This window comes from Lactuca virosa, chromosome 8, assembly GCF_052849685.1.
Source record: "Lactuca virosa cultivar CGN04683 chromosome 8, Lactuca_virosa_CGN04683_v6, whole genome shotgun sequence".
Taxonomy (NCBI): domain Eukaryota; kingdom Viridiplantae; phylum Streptophyta; class Magnoliopsida; order Asterales; family Asteraceae; genus Lactuca; species Lactuca virosa.
In genome coordinates, this window is record NC_136433.1 from 132,290,269 (window position 1) to 132,315,019 (window position 24,751).

Sequence of the window (24,751 nt, forward strand, 5' to 3'; positions counted from 1 at the left end):
TACATTTATTATTATTTTTATTTATATAGAAATTTTAAATATACCGACCGTGGTTTCTACGGGTTATAACCTAGTACTATAAAATCTATTTTGTCACATGTCAATCTCTCGTGAATTTTGACACTTGTCATTTTGTGATATTTTTGAAACAAATAATATCCACATGTCAATTCTTAGGTTTTTCAAATTTTAAAATTAAAAAGCCATATAATATTTATATATTTATATATGTAAAGTATTAAATTTCATAAATATGATATTAAATTGTAATTAATATATTTCTTATTTTTTTTTTTTCAAAATTTTATTGTAAAAAATATTTATTGTTTACATTTTAATATTTAATTTCTTTTTTAATCAATCCGTGTAATACACGGGTTTTATACCTAGTTAGTAAGCAATTACGGATTTGATCAATTATTCATAACAATATACACAAGTTTCTACTTATTTGCGAGGATAGCAAAAGATGAATATACATACATTCAAGGTAGAATGAGGGAGGCAACAGGAAAGAAAGACGCCCTTCCAAATACATATATAAAACCAACTCCTTTCATCTTGAAACTTACATAAAATAAGACCATGATCTATACCTTTTTTTGCACCAGAATAATTAAAACTCATAATATACTCCCGACACCCAATTATGCAAAAGGTTTTAGAAAACCAACCTATATCTAAATCTACATCACCTAATATCAGTATATCACCCTTCTATGCTGATACCCAACACGAAATCCCACACAGAATCCTCCCTTTCCATCCCTGTAGCATCCAAACCTCATCTTCATGAAACACAAAATCCTTATGATACCCAGCTTTCACCTTACTTTTCATCTGTGAAACAAGGTCAGGATCAATCCTTCTAGCCTTAAATCCCGCCCTCATGTTCCTCACCTGCCACTGCTTATAAGTCTCGGGCCTTTCCACCCTCTCACGCCCTTCACACGCAATCACATTAACCACTTCATTCCCACAATACTCCCTCTCAAAATCCCGCCTACGCGCATCCCCACGATCCAATGTCGCATCAAACATATCAAACAAACCCGAATAATGAAAAAGCGCTTCTTTAAAACGCGTAACAAAAAAAGGTGCATTGTAAGTCCCGTTCACAACCGAATGTATAAAAACATCCGGTCTTAACTCCCGAATCATCTTCAAAACCAAATCCCTTGGACTATTATCCGCGATCACACTCTCATCAAGTAATTTTTCAAAACACGTAAGCGCGTTCACTGCAAGAAACTCGTTTCTTTCAACCTTGAAATCCTCAACCCTAATTGTTTCCCAGTTTTGAACCGCGATTGAATTATACTCAAACGGGACGTTAAACCGGCGACAGTATCCCGCCAACCGCCGCCCGGTCTCCTCCACGCGTTCCGCCGGCCGGAAACCGGCCTCCGGGCGGTCGATTCCGGTGATCCTAAGTTTCGGTGGGCCGCCACGTCTGTCCCCCAGTTGTTTGATTAGAATCGGCCATTGAAAACCGTACCCAATTCCAAAATCCACAATATGAAGAGTTGAAGAACTCAATGCAGCTTCATAGATGGTTCTATTAGCAAAGTAAACTTCGTTTTTTTTAAAAGGGCAGGTGGTTACGTAAGCTTGGAAAGCTTTTAACTTGTCAGCAGCTGAGATTTTTACGGATTTTTGAGACTGGGACCCAGTGCCAGATAAGCGTGCTTCGAGACCATGTGCGAAAACATGGGCTAACCTTTGTGCGGGGTTTCCGGAAGGTGATGCGTGTCGTCTTATTTGATTCAGTTGTTGGGTTGCCACTCTATAATCGTCTGAAGCTACTGATTGTGCACAGTTGATTAGTAAAGTTCTGATGTCAAAACTGTCATTAGTTATTGATCTCCAAGAAGAGGCATTCCATGAATTGTAAGCGAGTGGTGGTAAACTAGTTAAATGACAATCGGGGAAGGTGTCGGGTTTTGAATTAACATTAGCACAAAGAAGGATTCTATCAAACATTTCGGATAATTGAGCTTCTTCTTCTTCACAAACAGCAGAAGACGGTTTGTGTTTGCTACTTCTTTCATCTTCATAATCGTTGTCTTCTAAATGGTAATGTTTTCTTGCACGAAACCCATCTGGGGAACTGGAATTGGAATTGGAACTGAAATTATGAGTTTCGATATTTTCCACTTTTACTATAACCTTTGGTGGATCTTTTGATGGTAAGTTGTATTTATCCAAATCGATAATTAGAGGTTTGATAGGAGGGAGAAATTTACTGGCTTCTTCCATTCCTTTTTTGTACTGTAAGATAGATTGTTGATCGGTGAATATGTTTTGGACCATGTGTGCGTTTATCATCGAATCTGTTGCATTAATGGTGGGCTTGAAAGGAGGGGAATCGGGTAATTGGGGTTGTGTGAGAGAGGATTTGATCTCGAATAAATCACCGCCACTTGTGCTGCTGTGTGTACTGTATGCGCCGGAGATCTCTTCTGGGCTTTCAGGATTCAGGTTGAAGTTAACGATAACAGAGGGTGGTGGTTTAGGCGGGTGTTTCTCACTGAGGTCTTCATAGAAAGAATTTTCAAAGGCTTGTAGAGTTACAGGATCGTGGAACATACCTTGTGTGTTGTTGTTGTTCTCCATGTTCTCTTCCATGAGAAACTGGTTTAGGAAATCTGTAACCACATCGGGAGAATCCTGTTGTGAGGATGAATTTACAGTGGCGAGATCATTGTTGAGTGCAGAAGGAGGAACATCTAAGAAGCTGAGATCCAAAGGTTCGTCTCTGAATCTGTATCCAGTGGTTTGGCTTGTAAATTGATCAAAGTTTGGCAAGGTGTTCTCATCGTCCAGTGAGAAAGCATTGATGTAATCGAGGTTTTCGTGAAAACGCGACTCCATGACCATCTAGCCTTCAGCGAGATCCAACGAAAACGGTAAATTTAAACTGAGCTTCAATAAGCATGAAGGCACCCTGAGTGAATCTGAACTTTTCGTACTACCTACATCGAGATCAAGAAACGACAAGTAATTAGGTGAAGTTTTCAACTGAATTCTAGGAACGATAACCCAAAAAAGAGAAATAAAAAATAAAGTAGTATGAGTTGTCTTACATGAGGCAGCAACATCAAGAACATAAGCATCATCGAAAAGATATACAGAGTAAAAAGACCAAAAGAATACAATTTGCAGGGTATAATCCTCTCTCTCTCTCTCTCTCTCTCTCTCGAATATATTGATCGAAAATAAATAAAATAATGGCATGACAGACAAAATAAGAAGAATTTGGACAAATCTGCATCATTCGAAATTAAAATTTTAAACAACCCGATCATAAGAACATCCGAAAAGCACATAGAACAACCAAGGAGATCAACAGAATTGGAGAAAGAAAACCCTAAATGGAAATGAAAAATCCCAAATTCGTAAACTAAAAAGTGAATTCCAGTTGATTGATTCCGTTATAGTTTCAGCTCAAAACATAGCAAGATTCATACGAAAAGAAGTGAATACATGATCAAATTAAGAGCACATCTAGGGTTTACCTTGAAACAGTTGCGTTTTGTGGACGTCAGGTAGAGTTGTAGATAGAGAGAAAAGACGATATTTCTACGAGGAATAGAAATGGGAAGCACATCTGTACGTACGACAATTGACTTTATCCAGAGTCATCCACTAACACGGCTCACTAAATCAGGAAGGTTCTGGAATTGAGGTCGCACCGAGTGGACTCGGAGTACGGTCCGAAAGACTGGATCGACCGGCTGTAGGCGGTAGTCGGTCAAGCTCATTTACTGCGTTGATTGATGGCGTTACGGCTTACAAACAGACAAACAACAAGTCAATAGCAGTAGTAAAAAGTAAGATACGCTTTAATAAAGGGTAGTTAGTGATCTTTCTAACGAAAAAAATCGGAATCAAAATCGGATGTATCCAATTTGGTTATTCTTTTTAAAACGGGCATATGATATTAATTTCTAACCATTAATTCTCTGTCGTTTAAAAAAATTTAGCTTGAAAAAAAATTCAAACAACAGTAAAATAAAATCAAATTTGGGTTTTAAAGCCACTAACACCCAATTAAAATGAGACTTAGACCTATGTTATCTAAAATAAGACTCATTTTTGGAAACACCTTACCAAAAATATCTTATTTCTATACCTCCAATTATCCAAATATACCACCAAGTCACAAAGAAAACATCTTCAAGAACCTTCTTAAATTTCTTCTTCAATTTGACAGAATCAAACCACGCCTTCTAGTCTTCAAAAGATCGAAAAAAAAAAAAAAAGTCAAAATCCCACCAAACCAAAATCTTTTTGTGGACCGCATTAGCAAAAGAGCAAGAAAAAAAAAAGATAATTGACATCTTCAACCACAAGATCACAAATAGGACACAAAATCAAAGGAACATCCATATCCTTTTTAGACAAGTTTACCCAAGTAGCTAACCTATCCAAAACCATTCTCCAATCAAACACATTAACTTTAATAGGAACCACCCTTACACATCTAGAAGCCGAAGAAGTTGAGCTAAGATAGATCAAGTTTATCCAATGACGAGTAGAATAAACTGTGAAACCACCCGAAACTTCACGATCCGAAGAAGTCGAGCCAATATAGATCTAGTTCGATTATTGGTTCTTACAAACCTTAAATTATGGTTTTCAGGTATTAGTTTTGGGGACTATCGGGTTTAGGGTATTTCGGTTGCAAGACCTGGAACCGAAATTTTAAAAGCTTTCATATGCATCCCATGATCCATAACATTGTTTATTTTTTTCAGCATTGTACATAATTATTACTCTTTTTAAACTGTCACATCCATTTCGTTATAAGTTCAATTGAACTCATCATATAATTTATTGTTTTGGCTACATTTTGGACTCTTCAAACATCTTATTTGGTTATATATTGATTGGGTTATAGAGCCTTAAACATATAAAGTTATTTTTTATAAAAACTAACTCTTTATTATGATAGCCACGGTTTTCGATCATTTTCGATTCCAAACCCAAAATCGATTCCAAAAGCCAACATGCTAATAAATTTCGGTCATAACTATTCCATACCTGGTATAACTGATGAAGATTAGTGTTCATAGCCATAACAAGCCCGATAATATATATATATATATATATATATATATATATATATATATATATATATATATATATATATATATATATATATATATATATATATATATATATATATATATCAGTCTCCTTTTGGGTTAAACACAAGAACAAAATAAAACAGAATTGAAAAGATATTTATATGAGTGACTTGCTTTGTTAATTAATTAATTAATTAGAACATAATGGAATATGAAAAATTGCATAATGATTTGAATTTCATAGATAATTATTATTATTATATTTGGTAATTATCTTTAGGGTTTCATATCATCATTCTATATAAAGAGGGATCCAAATACGGTTTTGACACTTGTGAAAAATATCTTTCAGCTATCAAAGTTCGGAACCCTTAAAAACCCTAGAAATCCCGAAGTGCAGTTCCCACGTCATGGCCATCTGATCTCCACGTTGTGGGGTCCGTCACATAATCGTTTATCTATTCTGTTTTGATGCTCGTGTTCGAGGTTTAGTTCAGATCTGCTAGAGTTTTGCTTATTGTGTGTGATTACTGAAGAGGAAGTCTACGTTGGGTTCTCTAGTCCAATCAACTGTCTCGTCAAAAGAAGAAACCCAGCAAGAAATCCAAGGTATGTTTTCATTTCATTATGTCCTAATGAGTTACATAGATTGTTGAGTTAGATCAGTTGTTTCGAGTCTATTAGATCAGAATTGTTGTTTCCGCTGCCCATCATTTTTGGTCTTTGACTACGCTCGAAATCCATCAATGCCCATCATGTATTCCATACACCCAAGCAGCACCAAAATGTATTTGGATTTAAAATCCTATTACCGGTGGCCAATTATAAAGGTCGATGTACCAAATTACGTAGATGAATGTGTGACTTGTTGAATAGTAAAAGCACAACATCAGAAGCCATATGGAGACTTGGAATCTCTACCAGCACCCATGGGTAAGTGGGATGACATTACCATGGATTTCATAACAAAGTGTTGCCCTAACCTCGAATCAACCACTCTTGTCAGCTGAGTGCGTACTTACTTTCAAGAGCATAATTTAATAAAAGTATTTATTAAATGCTAATGGTATTAATTATACTTTGTGCAACTTGTATAACTATAATAGAACTGCTTATTAGGAACTGTGTTAGAAACATATTTGCCTTTAGATATAGTATGGGTTAGTTGTGGACTTATAAAAAGATGCTTAGTTCCAAATAAATTGAATATCTGATAGGTCTCATTATCGGGGTAGAGTGTGCCACACCATGACCGACGGCAGAAACGTCGGGGTTGTGACGTTATAATTGGATCACAGTCAACCACATATATTGGACATTTAACATACTTCAATTAACATATTACAAACTTTTAAGTTTGGAACGAAATTACAACATCGTAATAATAATTCATACACATAACGCTAATATAAAACATGTCAATTCTATCAAAAAAGAGATGAAATATAATTTCCTTAGGACTGATGTCTTACCTCCGGCTTCTTAGTTACCTGAGAATACACATTTTTAAAATACGTCAACCAAAATTTGTTGGTAGGTTCCACAGGTTTTGACTCCGTGAGTTTTATAAAAAGTAAATTTTATACAACTTAGAATGTTTTCAAAGAAAAGTTTGTATAAGTATATAACCAAAAATGTTACCGATATGATTTATGTGAAACTGATACTTTTAATCCGATACAAGTATTCATGTTAATTTACTTATATTGAATAAGTAAAAATCAACATACTTTCGTGATGTGGGACATCCGCATGTGTTAAATCGTTTTGTGATTTTAGGAATAAGAACTTGGGGACTACGAGGCAAATATTGGGACAAGTATGAGTAGGTGTGGAAGGTAGTATGGGCTCGTACTACCGGAAACACATGATTCATACTTGAACCATGATGAGTCACAAAGTTACTAAAGCACTAGTAATTAACTTTGTTTTGTTCATGTATGCCGTTACCATATTTTCGGTAATGACCAAGAGGATGAATGTATTCGGACCCTAGTGGTCATATCGAATCGAGTCCGACTTGAGAAAAATCTGCGAAGTAAGTTAATTGGTTTAGAGAACCATGATCGGAGTATCATCCTATTAAAGTCAAGAGGTTAAAGGAAAAGATAATCAAAGCAATCGATAGAGGTATCGCAGTCGTCGTTAAGATCAAGCAGTATGTAGCTAGAAGAGTTACACGCTAGAATGTGATTATATATATCACATTAGAACATGAAGGAATGTACATTTTGTGCTAGAATATGACTCAAAGAGACATGAGTCTAGCTAATGCTTCATAAAGTTACGACCATTCGGTCTATTACGACAGTGGGAGTAAGACCTCAGCTTGTACGATTACTACTTAGGATGGAAACGTTACTCGCGGGATCATCATCCAGCCTTGTTTTGCTGATGATTTTGGGATGTTATCATTCTAAGGGGGAGATAATTGTAACACCCGCAGATACGTGCTAGTTAAATAAGCGATAAAACGACATGTTGACAGAAGATTATTTAGGATAAATAGTCTTAACCGAAGTTATAGTATATGTGACAAGGATTCCGTACATATAAAGAACACCCAAATCTGACTGCGTGAGAGGAAGTTATGATTTGTCTAATATTTCAGCGTAGCACTATACAGCTCAGAAACCGAAATTGAAATCAGTTGATTTTTAGGAAAAGAAATCTAAACGAGATTTGAAGATCTCATCAATACCTATCCATTGATATAAAGCCAGTCGAGAACGGATATCATATGAGAGAGTTATGAATTTTTAACGGACTTTAACAGTCTAAGCCTGTTAAAAATATAACTTTAAAAATAAAGTCAAAATTAGTTGACGGAGTCTAACTGGAAGTTATAGATCTTGACGATAGCTACGTGTGGATATAAAACTCATCGAAAATGGAGCTCATATGAATTAGTTATGAATTTTCTAAGAATTTAGATTTTTCCGCGTGCACCTGTGCACACAGACAACATGCACGGTGCACACTGACACTCCACCAGATGCTCGATACGTGGCACCATGCAGAGAACAACACGTTACCCTGGAAGATCAGATGTGCGGCACTCAGGGGACATGGTGCGCGGTGTGCACCGCTTTTCAACCTATATAAACCCTCGAGTTCCAGCCAATTCCTCATCCCAACTCCACCCGAATCCTATGGAGCTCTTTCCACCCCTTAGTCCCGATCCTTTCGAGTTCACAACCCCTTTAGCGAAGCCCTGCGGTGTCAGATAGTCGGCAATTAGGAGCTCTCGAGTCAAAGTTATGCTCGATTAATTCCTAGTTTTCATTAGTGTACTCTCTAAGTTTAAGCTACACTTATTTTATTCAAGTGTAAATTTTAATTATAGTCATAGTCGTTATTATGAACCTATAATTAAGATTTATCAGTGATTCCAAGTCATTATATTGATTGATCTACTTACGAGAGTGATGTCTAGGTTAGATTTAGTGAGATGTTTAAAGTGAGATTTCCAAATCGTATACTCTGTATACCATAAGGACCCCACCTCCGATATGATCCTACATGGTTGTTCCTTACTTGATAGATCTTGATGTAGACATTGGAATTAGTGAGGAATCTATACTATTATTAGTCACTAGAAATACTAGACTAAGACTTAGTGACATTTGTATCTAGGCCACGTCAGAGGAAAAATCAAGGAGTTTGGGGAAGCGCTGCCGAATTCTCTAGTCACCCACCTAAGTCAGGTGAGTGCATAGTTACTTTCAGCTTATATATATATATATATATATATATATATATATATATATATATATATATATATATCAGGTATTTAATTTTCTTAGATGCTTTATCTGTTTATTATTTGTGTTCTTGATAATTGTGCTAAATTAGATAATGATTTTACTCGTAGTAAATTATGTATTTTTATTATACTTATATTATGTCAGGTAAAAAGGGTAAAGAGAGAGAAGATATAATAGTAAGAGACCAGAGATAATATAATGGTGAGAGACCATGCTAGAGATAATATAATGGTGAGAGACCATGCCAAAGATAGAATAGTGGTGAGATACCATACCAGAGATAATTTAATGGTGTGAGACCATGCCTAACTGAGAGCAGTCATCTAGCAGAGTATTGATGACGACCACGGACTATTCTAGACAGTCCAGTGGAGCATTAACAGACTCGTAATCTATATGTGTTAATGAATCATACTATCCGGGAGTATTTATTGTGTGTTCGTTTTAGTACTCTATCCCCCTCATGGTTGCCTTACAGACATGCATTACTAAGGAATCCCTGAAGCAATGTAGTCTACTCATTGTTACAGAGATCCTTTAGGATAGGACCCTTGAGATTATCATTAAGGATCAAAGAGTGATAATAACAGGAATGGGTAATCGGGTGTTTGGTGTGTTATATATATATTTAAAACAATATAATAATAATATTGTGTGTTGAAAACCATATGTGCTCACTAGGTTTTCCAACCTGACCCACTCATTTTCCTTGTATCACAGGTAGCGATACGAAGATACTAATAGGTAATGTAATTATCTGCTGAGAGATTCAATGAGATGTTGATCGTTAGTATATTGAGATTTTGTATGTCTCCGTTTATACTTATGTTTTTTGTATCAGTTATGACATCTTGAGTTTTGAAAATATAAATGAAAAACATTTCTTCTAAAGTGTCTTCATTTGATATTATATCGTATCAAGCATATTTTGGGACCAATTCCACAATAACAAATATTTTAAATAAGCATAAACAAAAAATTTTAAAAAGGTCGTGGAAATATGCATGTCACAATTAATTGATCATAATGATAGTTTTTTTTTAACCGATAAATGTAAATATATAATTTACTTCTAAACTAACACCTAAATTCACTAATCTACCTAAACTCATAATAATAGTGAAAAACAATGAATTAAAATTAAAATTTAATATTTATTGATATTCTATTGAATAAAAGTCATTAGAGATATGGTTCTAATATATATATATATATATATATATATATATATATATATATATCAATTTAATATCAAAATTATTGTTTTATAATTAAACAACATAAATTTATCATTATTTTTGTAAACATAAAAGCATATGGTTATCTTTTAAAGTGCTATTTGTTTTTTTTAGAGAAAAATTGTTTGCAGTCTGCGGACCACATCTGTAGACATCTGCAGTAGAAGAGGTGGATCAAACGTCTGCAATTTGAAAAAAGAAGATTGTTTGTTTTTTTAACATATGCATGCTACTAAAATAAACTAAAATCTAAATAAACTGATTTTTTTAAACTTCAATGTGATTTTTTTAATTTTTATGACTTTGTTATAAATAATTAACAAATCTATATCAACTTTTATGTATTAATGTATAAAAAGTGAAAATAAAAATGGTACGAATTAACGTATATATTTGATAAAAACCAACAATTTTGGTCGCAAAGTTATACCTAAACATTGTAATTAGGAATCAAAGAATTTGATACATAAATGGATGGGAATAAACTTCGATTTTTTCAATTAAAAACGTATCATAAATATTTTCCCAAGAAATTGATGATACTGTATTAAATAATGTTTTATAAAATTTGGCACAAAAATATAAGAATATATTATGATTTTTTTCATATTTATATAAACAACTTCAACGATCATTATTGTAATAAATCTTTATTTATATATTTGTCAAAAATATCATGTTTGTATCGTCAAACCTTTTTTTTAAGTATTGTAACTTTTTTTTCAAATTGTTTATCATTAATAAAGTTGAAACAAATAAATTTAAAAAATTAAAAAATAAAGATATGTGTGTTTTTTTTATGCTAGAAGATGTCTGAAAATATTAGAAGACTCTAGTCCACATCTGCGTCAAAAAAAGGCGCGCAGACATTAAAAAAACAAACAGTCTGTGAAGGTTAATGTTTAATAACACTGTATACCACGGAAATCATTTTTGTGATATACTATAATTGTAATTTATAAATAAACAAACAACCACATTCTTGATTCTACACCTAGAAGTTTGGAGTCAATTTGTTTTCAAACCTATTTGAAGTAATGGTCGTCTTAAGATGATCTTTTTAATTAAATATTAAAATGTATGTTAGCCGTTTCCTTATAAAAAATATTAATTATGAAGTATTATAATATTATTAGTTTGGCGTCCCACAAGTGCCAAAATTGCAGGTTGACCGTTTTAATTTTGTTATGTATTATTCATATGTTGCTTTCGAAATAATAAGACCATGAGTAGTGGCACGGTTTCAGGCTGCGGTTTCGCTACTGTGGCAGCCGAACACCGCCCCTTTGATGCAGTTAGGGTGCGGCTAAGGCCGCAGTGTGGCAATGGGAGGGAGCGATGGTTGGTCGTTCGTGATTGGCTGGCTCATTTGATCGTTCCAAACAGTCATAATTTTCAAAATTAACTTTTTTTACTAAATATATATATATATATATATATATATATATATATATATATATATATATATATATATATATATATATATATATATAAGGTTTTTTAACCAAAACTTACTTACAAACACTTCAAATTTTACCCTCTTTTTGTTTCAAATCCTCTCAAGATGTCATCTTCCAAAAACTCTACCAACCAAAAAACACCCACTAGAAACACCACAATCCCAAGACCTTCGTACGATCAACTGATTTATTCGTCCCGTTTTTACCACTACGGCGGTATGTTTCCCTATTATCCACAACATATCTCACAACCACAGCGACTTACACAACCACTTCCACAAACACAAGTTCAACTCGACCCATATTTTGATCCTTTTGATTTTGTTCCACAAACACAATCACAACCACAAACACCCATTTCCGAATCTGAACCCGAATTTGTTCAAGAAACTCAACCCATTCGACCACAAAATAAAAGAAAAGAAAAGGCAGATGCTAAAACGTGGGAACCCCAAGAAGTGTTAGCATTGGCACACTCATGGATTGACGTTTCAGAAGATCTGATGACGGGAGCGGGCCAAAAACATGACGGTTTTTGGATGCGCGTTAGAGCTAGGTTCCACAACGGAATGAACCTGCCACCATATCATTCTAAACATCAAGTCTACTCAAAATGGGGAAAGATGAACAAATAAATCATGTTGTTTAACGATTTGTATAACAACATGAAACGGCAACGAAAAAGCGGTGAAAGTGACGATGTGATTTTAAAGAAAGCTTTTAACATTTACCAAAAAGAGCAAAAGAAGTCTTTCAAGCTTTTTGAAGTTTGGAATCTACTCAAAACAAAAATCAAAGGCAATGGCAAAGCATCAGAGTCGGATGAATTGCAAGAAATGGGCAACAATGTGCAAGGCATAAAAGATAAAATGGATAAATTTTTGCAACTTGCTTCGAATAGAGAGGCTCGGAAACAAAGGGACAACGACAAGAGAGTGCTAGCGATGGACATGTCGAATACGACCTGGGATTAGCTTCAAGTTATTTTGGCGATGAAGGAGGACGTCAGAAAACGTTACACTAATCGTTTTTAATTTCTAGTTTTTTTCCAAGTTTTTAATCGTTTGACGTGTGTGTGTTTTTTTTTAAGTTGTAGGTTTAATATTTCTAATTTGTTTTTCTAAATTTTGAGGTTTTTTTTAAGTTATACAATGTAATGGTACTTTTATTTTTAATTAATGAAATATTATCTTTTTTTTAAATAAAGTTTTTATTCATTAAAAAAAACCTAAGTGCCAGCACCATTATGAGGTGTTGCAACAAACCACACTTTTTGTGGTAAAAACACATGTGGCGCCTACATGGCAGTGTGACAAAATGAGGGAGTGTGACACCACTCCCTCCCGCCTAAACGAGTCAAGAGGATTTGAAAAGTCGCTAGTTATAAACTTATAATTTAATAAGTGATGCTAAATTAATATCTCAATTTGGGTCACATGCATTTTGTTTGATGTAAATCCAAGCTGATGCCAATTGTGTATTCTAAATCAAATCTATTCTTCTGACTTGAAATTGTCCCGACTCTTCTTCGTGGGAAGTAAGTGGGCTGAAACTATGTAACTGTGAAATGTAGGGAGCAAACCTGCAAATATACTAACTCATGTGGCCAAAGTGTGAAAAAAAATATAGAGACGAAACATGGCAATATATTGTGGGTGTGGCGCGCGAGTGGAATAATCTGCAAATTTTCTATTAGGTACGGACTATTTTTGTAAATTTTTTAAATACATGGATCGTTTCTGTAAAAATAATGCACAAGGATCTTTTCAGCACAAGGACCTTTCCTGTAAATTATCGGGATAATTTTTATAATTTGTTTTCTACACGGGAGCCAAACCTGCCAACATTCAAAAATCTTAAACATATGGATTGTTTCTATAAAAAAGAAACTTACAGGGACCTCTTCTATACATTATAAAATTATAAAGACTAAATATACCAATAATAAAAAGATATGCAACAAAAATCTGAAATGGATAAAGTGTAAATAAGCCACTTTCTAATTAACATATAGTATAATATCATTAAGTACGACTAAACTTAATAAGTGCTCAAAGGCAACTTAGGGAAGTAGGAGTGGCTCGGGGAGGAAGAAAAAATGGTGGCGGTACCGCCGGGGTCTTTATTCTGTCATCTGGTAGGTTGGAGATTTGGCTTGTAACACGAGTTTAGGAACCCACGATTCCTCTCAACGACTCCATTTTTTTTAATTTAATTTTTCTATTATAAATACTTTTATTTACCAATTTAAAACCACGCCATTTTTCTATTATAATAAATTTGAAAATGGATATTATTCCTAGGACAGTTGTATCTGCAGAATGGTCCGAAATCAAGAAGTGGCTTTGGGCCTTTGGCTCGAGCATATATCGACACTTTCGAGAATAGGCACGTGAGTCAATATAGATCGTCATATTTTTTGCAATCAGTTTTGGATCATTTTAGTCAGTAGCTTGGGGGTTCGAATATACATCAAATGTTTTCAAAATGGAAAAATATGCAGGAAAAAATGAAAGAGTTTAATGTTATTTTCACCCACAAGATGAATACTAATGAGCTAGGAGTTTCCGACGAAGAAGTTTTAAATGCAACACAAAATGAGTATCGCGAACACCATAACATGAAATATTTTCATTACGAGGCGGCTTGGAATATTTTAATATTTTAAAAAACCATCATTCTTTTTTTTTCTAAATTAATTAATTAAAAATATTGATGTGGCAAGTGGGTTGAGAAATATGTTATTGGGTTGGGAAAGATGGAAAAATGAGAGAGAGAGAGAGAAAAGCTAATGTCAAAGTGACTTGAGTGAGTTGAGAGAGAACCATTACCAGCACGAATCAAGATACACCAATGTGCTTTATGTCGCAAGTCTTTTCAGGGCATTGTATTTATTTATTTATATATTTATTTTGTTTCTTTTGCTCGACATGAAACCATTAAGTTTTTGTTAATTTTTTCTTATAAGATGTTGATATATGTCTTCTAAACACTCGATATATTCAGTTGTAGTTCTAATACATAAAAATGAATGCTAAAGTTAGAATCCATATTCATCAAAGTAACGGGCTATTCACTAAAATAACCAGAGATAGCCTCAATATAGGATCTTTTTAAGCTCTTTGGTTGCCTTCTCTACAACTATATTAAAACAATCTAAAACAAGCTACGTTAACAATACACAACCGAATATCATTTATCAACTTACTTTGATATAATCCAAAATATATGTTATATCGTCGACTTCATCTACATTGTCTTCATTGTCTTTATCAAAATACATCATTTCAAAGGCGAGTATATTCATTGCAAAAGGTTGGTCACTCAACCCACCTAAATTCAAAATATTTACAATAAGTTATATGGAAAAAAATAGCTAGGAACTAAATCTTTGATGCTGAGCTTTTGGTCGAGGTATCCCTTAATTTTGATGGTGGCGGCATTATCGTTTCCAAGCAAGATGACGCCATCCACATCGATGAGGATGACAATATAAATAGCTTTATTTTTAAAAATAAAAAGCGAATGATTGGCTCGAGAATGTTTGAAACCGAATTGTATAAGTGCTTCCGTAAATTTATTGTACCAGTTGTTATGCGAAGCTTGACGTAATCCATATAGTTATTTGTTTAGGTGACAAACATGTGTATCATCATTCTTGACAAAACCTTGAAGAACCTTCGTGTATACTTCTCCGTTAAATGTATGTGCAAAAAAGGCATTGTTGACGTGAAGTTGTTGAATAATCTATCCTTTTTGTACAACAATGGCGAGAACAGTCCTCACGGTAACTAATTTTGCGACCGAAATGAAAGTTTCATGGAAACCGATGCCTTTGATTTGTGTGTCCCCTTTTGCGATTAATCTTGCTTTGTAGCATTCTATTTCTCCGACAGATTTGTATTTAATCTTGTAGACCCACTTTGAGTCAGCAATTTTCTTGTCAGGCGGTAAATGAGCCCAGGTTCATGTGTTTGCTTCAACCTTTTAAGATAGCATCACTTCGTTGCCATGCCCTAAATTTTGGATCCGTTTATGAAGATTTTCTAATGGTTACATCGATGAAACTCGCTAATAGTAAGTATGAGAAGAGTAAATTCCGTTTACGAAACAATTTCATAAACTTACGTGTCGTTTGGTTCTCTTTTGTGTTCCTGAGTTGGGAAGAAGTGGAAGGAAAATTAAACATTTTGTTTTTCTTCTCCAAATCCTTCCAGATCGAAAGGAAAGTTAGGAGAGAAAGTGATACTTCCATTTCCTTACACTTCCTTCGTTTAATGAAACTCGGGAACACCAATTTCTTTTACTTTCTTCTCACTTCCCCCAATTTCTTTTTCTTTTCTCTCGTTAAGTTGAATTTGGGAACGAGGAAATGAGTCGAAAAGTAATAAGAGATAGAAAATGTTGAATTGGCTTTAGGGAAGGAAGGGATGACACCATGGATATCAAACACTATAAGCTTATTTATTTTTTAAGCTAATTCTAACGCAATTTTTATTAAGACCGCTAAAGTAATATATATAAATTAGTTTTTAAAAAACTATTTGAGATATTTATTGATAAGCTCATGGTATGGTGTTTTTCAAATATAACGTCATATGTTAGATTTTAATTATGTATGTAAATGTAATTTTACATTTGTTATCTAACCTATCAGTTGATTTTACTTTTACCAAACGCTATTCTTTAATCGGCTATCAACTAGTTTTTCCTGCTGTTCTATCAAACACAACAACTAAGCTATGAACATCAGTATGTAAACCTCCTAAGATACACAAAATCAACAATACACTTCCAAAAAGAATCTATTTGTCTCAAATCATCTTTTATTCCATCGACTGCCCAATTTTTACAAGCGTCGCACCAAGAACAGAAATAAAAACACACCCCCCTCCTAACCAATTCCTTTTGTCACTTTATACATGGTAACAACAAAAGAAACTACTAAAGTAAAACCCATGAACCCGAAACAAAAAGGAAGAAAAATAATCCATTATCCATACTTATCTACTTTTATAATCTGTACATTTTTATTTAAAGTTTAGAGTTCAGAGTAGTCGACAAATTTCTGTTTGTTTGAACTGGTTCTTGGCTTGGTGATATGACCAGTAACCATGAGCGGTCAACACCCTGTCCAGGAGCTCCTGTGGGACCGGCTCACCTCTCCTTTGCTGTGGTGATATCCGCGCCGTATGCACCAGTGTCTTCCACTTGTCCTGCATCAAAAATAGCAATGTACTTGTACTTTCATTCATTTCAAAATCCACCAAATTATTTATAACAAATTATTGCTATAAAATAAATACCTTCAAATCCACATACGTCCGGTGCTTTGCATCATCAAAAGCTCTCAATTTAACATCACGCCATCTGAAGATTCAAATATCAAATCACTTCAACAACGTTTTTTTTTTTTTTTTTTTTTATAAAGAAATTAATAGATTTAATAAAACTTTTTACCTTCCTGTTCCAAGCTTCTCAACTGCTTCAACCAAAGCTTCCACTTCAGATACCGAAAACGGCCTACGAATCCTCCGTTGTGCCACCTCAGCATGCTTCGATTTCCTCACCGCCAGTCCACCACCACTGTTGGTGGCCGGAACCGCCACCAGTGCCCGTGAATCCACACCAACACCACTCGTTTCACTTATGTTCCTTGAATTAGTCACGGGTGCATCATCATGCTGGATTACTACTTCATTACAATACCTAATAATATGAAATGATTACACAGATATTAGTCTATTAGTCTATTATCATTAACACAACTCATGACAAATTTAAGGTGGTTTACAGTTTACTTACCTTGTTAATGACTTGGGAGTGCCAGGTGGCGACACCACATACCTATCTTGAAATTTATTAGGCTCTAAAGTGAAACCAAGAGCATCTAGCTTGTTATCATGGCAAATACCCGTTTGTAAAAGAGTTTTATCATCATCTCTAATTCTCTTCCCTTGAAGCATCACACCAACATGTAACTCACCACTAAATATAGCAGTCACAGCCTCCATAACCGTTCTCTATGTAAAAATAAAATAAGTCAAAATAAGTCAACCATTAACTACAAATAATATTTCCTTTCAAGAAAGATTCGATATAAGTTGACAAAAGTATGTACCTTTAGAGAACTAACAGTTGCTGTTTCGGGTATTTCAATGAAAAACTCGGGTACCCTAAAAGACTTGATCTTGAGTTTCACTGAGTCAAACAAAAAAGATTCTTTAATTTTGAATTAAAAGAGTGGACAAGATTAAATACACCAAAAGGGTGTCATTTACCATGAGAATCTTGAGTTTGAAAGGCAGGATCTTGAGATGTGGGACCCAAACTGGAACCATCTTCATTGGAATTGGAAGGATTGTCAAACTGGTAAAGTTTTCGTTTTTTGAACGGGTAATCCCTTAAAGATCTTTGATGTTTATAGAAACTTTTCTTGTTACGATAATCTGAAATGACATTAAAGCCATTCAAATTCAAGAAAAGGAGTAAAGATAAACACAACTATATAACAACTTAATTAATCATAATTACTTACCATCGTTTAATTTTGGACAGTTTTTCCACTGTTTGGATGCCAATAATCTTCTAATTCTTCTGTCACCAATTCGTGAAGGTGGCCCAAAAGTCTTGTTATTTTGAGTGCATCCACAAGAGTTTTCGTCATCATCTCTAATAACTAAATTTACATTACTATCTAAATTGTTGACAAGTGGAGGCTTCCCATTGGTGGGAACCTCGTTTGTCATTTCCTTATTGTTTATATCTTCTATTTTACAAATTTCCACAGATCTTGGAGCAGATGGAGCCTTCTGGGAGAAGTCGGAAACAGTGATTCCGGAAGTAGGCCCGGAATCGGAAACCGGAGCTTTTGAGATAATCTCAGACAAAAAGAAGCTCTTATTGCAGCTTCCTTGATCACAATCTTTTTCTTCTGTTTTAAAAACTTTGTTTTCTTCTTGATTTGGTTTATCACCTTCATGTAATAACTCTCCAGCAACAGTGGCTAGTAAGTCAAATGCACACATTCGGTTATTGTTATGATCTTCGTTCTTTTTCCAAGATTTTGAAGCCCTTTTCTGAAATAATTAGCATGAAATTGGATTCTTTTTATATAAAAAAAATGATAACTTTTGGGAATTTGGAAAATTAGACATTTCCGGATTTACCCTGGCTGATCTAGGAGCCCGAGGCATTGGGGGCACCTTGTAACCGTTGAATCCATATTCTAGCCTCTTTTGTAACACCATATCTTGGTATCAAGAAATTTATCAAACACTTCACGACATGTTTTCTTGATCTTCTTGAAAGTCTACAAAGATTTGACACCTAGAAGAAATTTATCATTTATCAATCATTCAGGTCAATCTGTAATGATTCATGAATAATAAACGAACAAATACACAGGATACTACGATTACTGCGTTCATTGTGTTTGTGTACTGAAAAGCCAGCTGATAAAAGATCAGAAGCCCTGGGTTTCATGTATTTAAATTAGAAAATTCTCTGTGAAGCAATATATCAAACACATAGAAGGCATTGGTGTCAAGGTTTAAGATCACTGTTACTATGATTGATTCGATATCACCTTACCATTATTTTAAGATCTAAATTTGTAAAAAAAAGGATTTTTTTTTTTTTAAATTAAGATCAGTAAACAGAACGAGGTAGCATATGCAGATCATGATGATAGTTATAAAAAGGAAAAAAGATGATGAATTGATTTGATAAGGAAGTATGAATCTGAAATAGAATTGTTTAAGAGTAGGGCACACCACCAATCTCCATGGAAGCAACAAGCACAAGCAAGTACGAATCTGACACACGATTCAGAAAAGGTAGGGCACACCACCAGCAATCTCCATTGAAACAAGGAGCACTATTACGATATTTGATGGAGCTTTATATCAATAAAAGGTTTAGAAAGCACGAAAACTCAATTTGGAAAAAGAATTCAAAGTTGAAATTGAAAAGGGTTTGAATTCGGAAGATGGGATAGGATTGAAATAAATGAAGAGGGGAGAAGAATTCAAACCCCTCGTAAAAACCCTGAAGAAAGATTCGAAAAGATCTGTATGCGAAAACAAATTATAATATTTTCTTTTGATGATGTTTAAAATCTAAAACCCAAAAGCAGATCAAACTAGAAACGAACTCCATGGTCGTCAAGCCTACCCGGAAAATGAAAATATGAGAATTTTGGGAGGATCTTACAAGGTAACTGAATTTTGCCAACATAGAAACAAATTTCAGACATAAAAACTTAGATCGAACCATCAGAATCGAAATTCAGAACAAAAAGAAAGCCCGAAAAAAACAGTAAAACTGTACGATAATGCTTGTTTGGTTGTGATGAATTTGGAGGGAAATTCGAGAAATTTCCATCAAAAGTTAAAATTTGTATCAGGAAAACTCAAGAAACAAATCAAGAGTTTGAAACTTTACAAGAAAGCAACAACCCAATTCAATCTCGAAAATCTTCTCTCACCTCTAATAAACCCGCGATTTGCCCAAGAATTCACCAAACAGTTTCTTCAAGATCCCGATTTTCGGAAGCAATTTTTATACATACTAGGAAATGTGAAAACGGAATGATCGAAAACCCACAAACCCAGATCACCAAAGTTGTTATCGATCAAGCAAAACCCATGAGTTTTTCACCCTTTGATAATTAATCTCATTTGTCCTTCATACACCAAATGTTGTTTGATTTGTTTCAGACGCAACCTCTTCTTAATTTTCTCTCTCTATTTTCTCTCTTGGTTATTTCACTTTCTCTATCTAGAAATTCTTGAAAAGATGATGAATAATAGTTGAGAGATGAGAGATGAGGATGAAAAACAAAAACCCTCTGAAAACCACCCAACCATTGGCCTTAAACCCCCAACTGTTTATACTCATTGACCCTTGTTACCGGATGTATCGGTAAAAGACTCGAGTATTACCGGCTACAGCAGGTTACACAGACCTCGGCACCCTATAAGACCGGTTCTACGCAACAAGATGACCCACACACTCACCCAACATGCTCCCAGATGTCTCCACGTGGAAAGCTGTCTGAAATCCAGTGGTGTCTAGAGCATTAGCCAGATCGAGAAAAAACGTTGGGTCACCAAGAGAGCAGGGATACAATTGTAATTTCATATTTGGTGTTTCATTTCTTTTAGCCTTTTGTTTTCGGACATCCATTTGAATTTATTTTTCTAAATTTAGACAAGTCCTTAACAAAAGACTCCCTCTTCTTTCATTAATTGTCTCCTTTTTTTTTTCCGAAATATATCCATGTAATCTTCATCTATTTAAAAAAAATTAAAATATTAAAGCCTAATTAATCAACATGTTTTCGTAAAGAAAAATTGTACTTTATTCTTTATAAATATATATAATTCTCATAACAAGTCATCATTATTACGGGATACCATCATAAATGTCAAGGATGTAGATGTAAACTATTGAAAACAATCTTTAAATTGTTAAAACCTTCTAAGTGCGATCGTATATCAGTACTACAATTTATTCATAACAACAATTTTTTGTGGGATAAATAAACAACGATAATAACCTTTTTTAGAATAGGTCAAAAATTCAATTGATGGAATGACAATAGGTAAAAAGAGTTTATTTGTAGGAAATATATTGAAATTGATGGGCAAAGATAAGGAAATGACATGTAGGATAAAAGTGTAGAATACATACAATCCTACGTGGTAGGGAAACGAGCTAGTATTGGATGCTTTATGCCCAAAGTATTATTCCTTTTTTCATAAATGGATTGAATATGACCGGCGATAAGGGATTAAAGGAGGAGAAGGAGCTATTTACACGTGCGAAGAAGATAGACACTTAACCCTCTTTATAAAATCACACCACATGTAAATAGGGTAAACAAGGTAACAAGATTTTACACACCGGTTTTGCCTTTCCGGTTGTGCTATAAGTATCCTCCTTCACTCAATGAAGTGTCACATCAAAAGGTGCACGAGCACTGTTACACTTACATATAAATTAAACGTTTTTATCTCAACAACCATACTAAAAAAACTCTAATTTCTTTCATACAATATACAAATTTAAATAAAAATCATATATTGGTTATTTCGTATCACTTTTAAATATTTATTAATTGCAATTTAGGGTAAATTATATTTTAAACATTCAATAACTTCCGATTTAATAGTAATATTATAAAAAGTTGTGTATTTTCTAAAAAACAATTAGAAAAAATTATTCATCAATTCTTTTTTTTTTAAATTGCTAAAACAAATAATAAAAATGCATATATGCATATTTATATTTGTATTACTGATGAGTGTTTATCCGATGGAATCATATTGGAGCAAAATAAAATCGGAACCAGACCAGAACTAGAACTAGGACTAGGACTGGTGTATTCGGTCCGGTTCTCAATTTTTTATTTCTCACTAAATCGGTTCTTCGGTTCTCAGTTCGGGTCGAGTCAGGTCCATAACCGAACACATCCAAAAAAGCACATATACTTGTAGAATCGAATAGAATCGGAACCGAGGTATTCGGTTTGGTTCTCGGTTGTTCAGTCCCTAAAATCGGTTCTCGATACGGGTCCGAACCGATGCCCATATATTCATTATGTGGATATGCATATTCAATAACATTCATGATATATATATATATATATATATATATATATATATATATATATATATATCATTATCATTATCATCATTTCATTATCATACATACTTATAAAGTTATCATTTTTTCTTGAATCTCATTCATTTGAAACCCCCTTTTTTAACTTCCTCAAACCACATTCATTTGAAACCCCCTTTTTTAACCAATGCAACTCAAAAGTTTTCTTAATTATGATTTAACACTCAAAAGTTTTATAACTTATATTATGTTTAATTAGCATTTAGTGAAAAGTTTACTATAAAAAGGCCAATCTTTTGTGTCTTTTGTGTTATATAAAATCTTACATGTAAGAAAGATTTGAAGATATTGTGATTCAAAAGTTTTCATATAGTTGAAGCATTCACGATCCAAATATGATGATTTGAAGAAATGGGTTATGTCGCATCGATGATAATTGTAATATGATTTTTTCTTTCAACCAAAACAAATGAAGTTTTTCTATTCTTTCTTTATATTCAGTTTCTCATTTAATTTTTATATATGATTTGTGTGTATTACTCAATCTTGAATGTGACTCTCCAAACATCAATGTTTTTCTTTGAATATCTTTATGATTCTTCTTTTTCAAGAAAAATATTTTGATTGCAGGTTAGTGAATAATTGTCATCAAGTTTCTATGGTTGAATGATGTTAAATGAAGAAAGAAGATTCATAAAATGGATATAGGTTTTTTTTGTTTGAGCAAATTTGACGAATGTTAGTTTTTTCTTTTGATTTAAATGTATGTTTATGTAACATCTTTATTTATATATTCAACCACCCAATGCTCTTATTTATTTGATTGTAGTTTTTCTATTTTGATTATGTTTATTTTCTATTATTTTTTTGTTGGGTTATCCTACACAACATATTTAAAAGACAATATTTAAAAGATAACATAATTTTAAACATTTGATATGTAATTATGATAGACTTATCATGATATGTTCTTCATATGAAAGAAATTTATGTTGGTTATTTTCATAGCCAAAACATAAAACGCGGAAGCATAAACATTGAATCTTTAAACTCGAATCTCATTAAAAGAAAACTTAAACATTAAAGAACGATTACATACCCGATTTCATTATAATCTTCGGATCTGAAGAACTAGGGTTGGGTTTTCCAGTTGATCTCAAGAGCTCTCTCTAAAATCCCTCCGCAAACCCTAAACGAATTTACATGTGTATTTTCGTGTGTGTCGATCTGCTCATCATCACATGTATTTATAGATGGAGATAAACCCTAATGTGAGAGATGGAAGGATCTTGAGGATCTTGAGTCAAACCGGGAACTCAACCCACAAGGTAAGTAAATATTCTATAAATCGGTCCATCAACAATTTATATTATTACCATAATAATTGGATTTAATAATATATCGTACATATTTATGAAGTGGTCCCATAATTATCAAACAATCTCCCACTGGACCACGAATATATAAGTGTACGTATAACTGTATAAGCGCTTTAATGAATGTTATTATAACATTGGTACCCTTAAACAATCTCGTCCACTAATCATAATAGTATAGGATCAAAGCGGCCTTCGTTACAATTTACATAACTAAACCTATCAATGGTCACATACACATATATAACTAACGACATAGATTAAACATGATGTGTGGTTTTAAAATCTAAATAGATTTCCGACGAGTTCCTCTTTAGATTGAAGTGAGATCAGACTTCAAATAAGTGCAACTAATAATGCAGTTAACCGAATTCTTAATTCTGTACAGAAAAACATAATTGTTGTTAAACAACAAATAAAGCACCATAAAACTCCCACTAAAACCAAATATCACACCAACGTGTGTAGTATGCTCATGAAAGACCTAGGGAGGTAATCCCTTTATGAGCGGATCTGCTTTCATGGAGTTTGTTCATATGTGCTATATATTTCCATTTTGCACTATTGTTTTAACAGAAGGAAACTTGATGTCAATATGCATTGACTTAATAGAACTTATGTTGTTGGAATATAACATTGCTGACTTATTATCACAACTTTAGTGGTCTTTCAATACCAATAATGTGTAGCCTCGTGATAAATTTTCGTAACCATATTCCATGATATAAATGATTCAGCCATTATGGAAGAAGCTACCGAAGTCTTTTCCATGAAATGGCTCATCATGCTAAAATGTAAAAGTATCCCGATATGGATCGGTAACCATTTTGGCATCTAATAAAATCATATTCTTAATAAAAAATGATCTCCAAAAATATATGATTTCCTATAGTTGAGCATATAGCCTTTTTTTTACATATAGATATCTCAAAATCCATTTGGTTGCTTTCTTATGATCCAAACTTGGGTTGCGTAGATATTTTCCCAAAACCAAAAAGATAAATTTACTCCCACTTAATCTGTGGTACACAAACTCATCTACTATATTTACCTCAAAACCAAAAGAGATAACAAATTGATGAAAAATGTGGTACCACGCATAGGATGTCCAAAGTTGAGGTTGTTGAGTTTGTGTATTCAAAATAGGAGATTGAATAACATTGTCAATCACTGATTCATAATTTGCAT

At 33.7% G+C, this 24,751-nt stretch overlaps 1 protein-coding gene and 1 pseudogene across 3 annotated transcripts; both read right to left on the reverse strand.

Annotated features, from left to right (window-relative positions):
- Positions 1 to 460: 460 nt before the first annotated feature.
- On the reverse strand, positions 461 to 3,655 carry LOC145129395 (scarecrow-like protein 34 pseudogene; annotated as a pseudogene). Of its 2 annotated transcripts, none has more exons than XR_013717476.1 (2): positions 3,519 to 3,655; positions 461 to 2,975 (listed from the first exon to the last, which is right to left on the reverse strand). The product of XR_013717476.1 is annotated as a scarecrow-like protein 34 pseudogene, transcript variant X1 (transcript). The 2 variants fall into 2 exon arrangements; XR_013717477.1 differs by lacking the exon at positions 3,519 to 3,655 and adding an exon at positions 3,087 to 3,492.
- Positions 3,656 to 16,366: 12,711 nt separating this feature from the next.
- TRP1 (telomeric repeat binding protein 1) lies at positions 16,367 to 20,417 on the reverse strand. Its single transcript, XM_079067677.1, has 9 exons — positions 20,047 to 20,417; positions 18,728 to 18,887; positions 18,097 to 18,637; positions 17,840 to 18,007; positions 17,680 to 17,759; positions 17,364 to 17,581; positions 17,019 to 17,267; positions 16,865 to 16,928; positions 16,367 to 16,774 (listed from the first exon to the last, which is right to left on the reverse strand). Exons 2-9 carry the CDS (start codon positions 18,806 to 18,808, stop codon positions 16,607 to 16,609), a joined length of 1,569 nt encoding a protein of 522 aa, XP_078923803.1. The 5' UTR covers positions 18,809 to 18,887; positions 20,047 to 20,417; the 3' UTR covers positions 16,367 to 16,606.
- Positions 20,418 to 24,751: the final 4,334 nt, after the last annotated feature.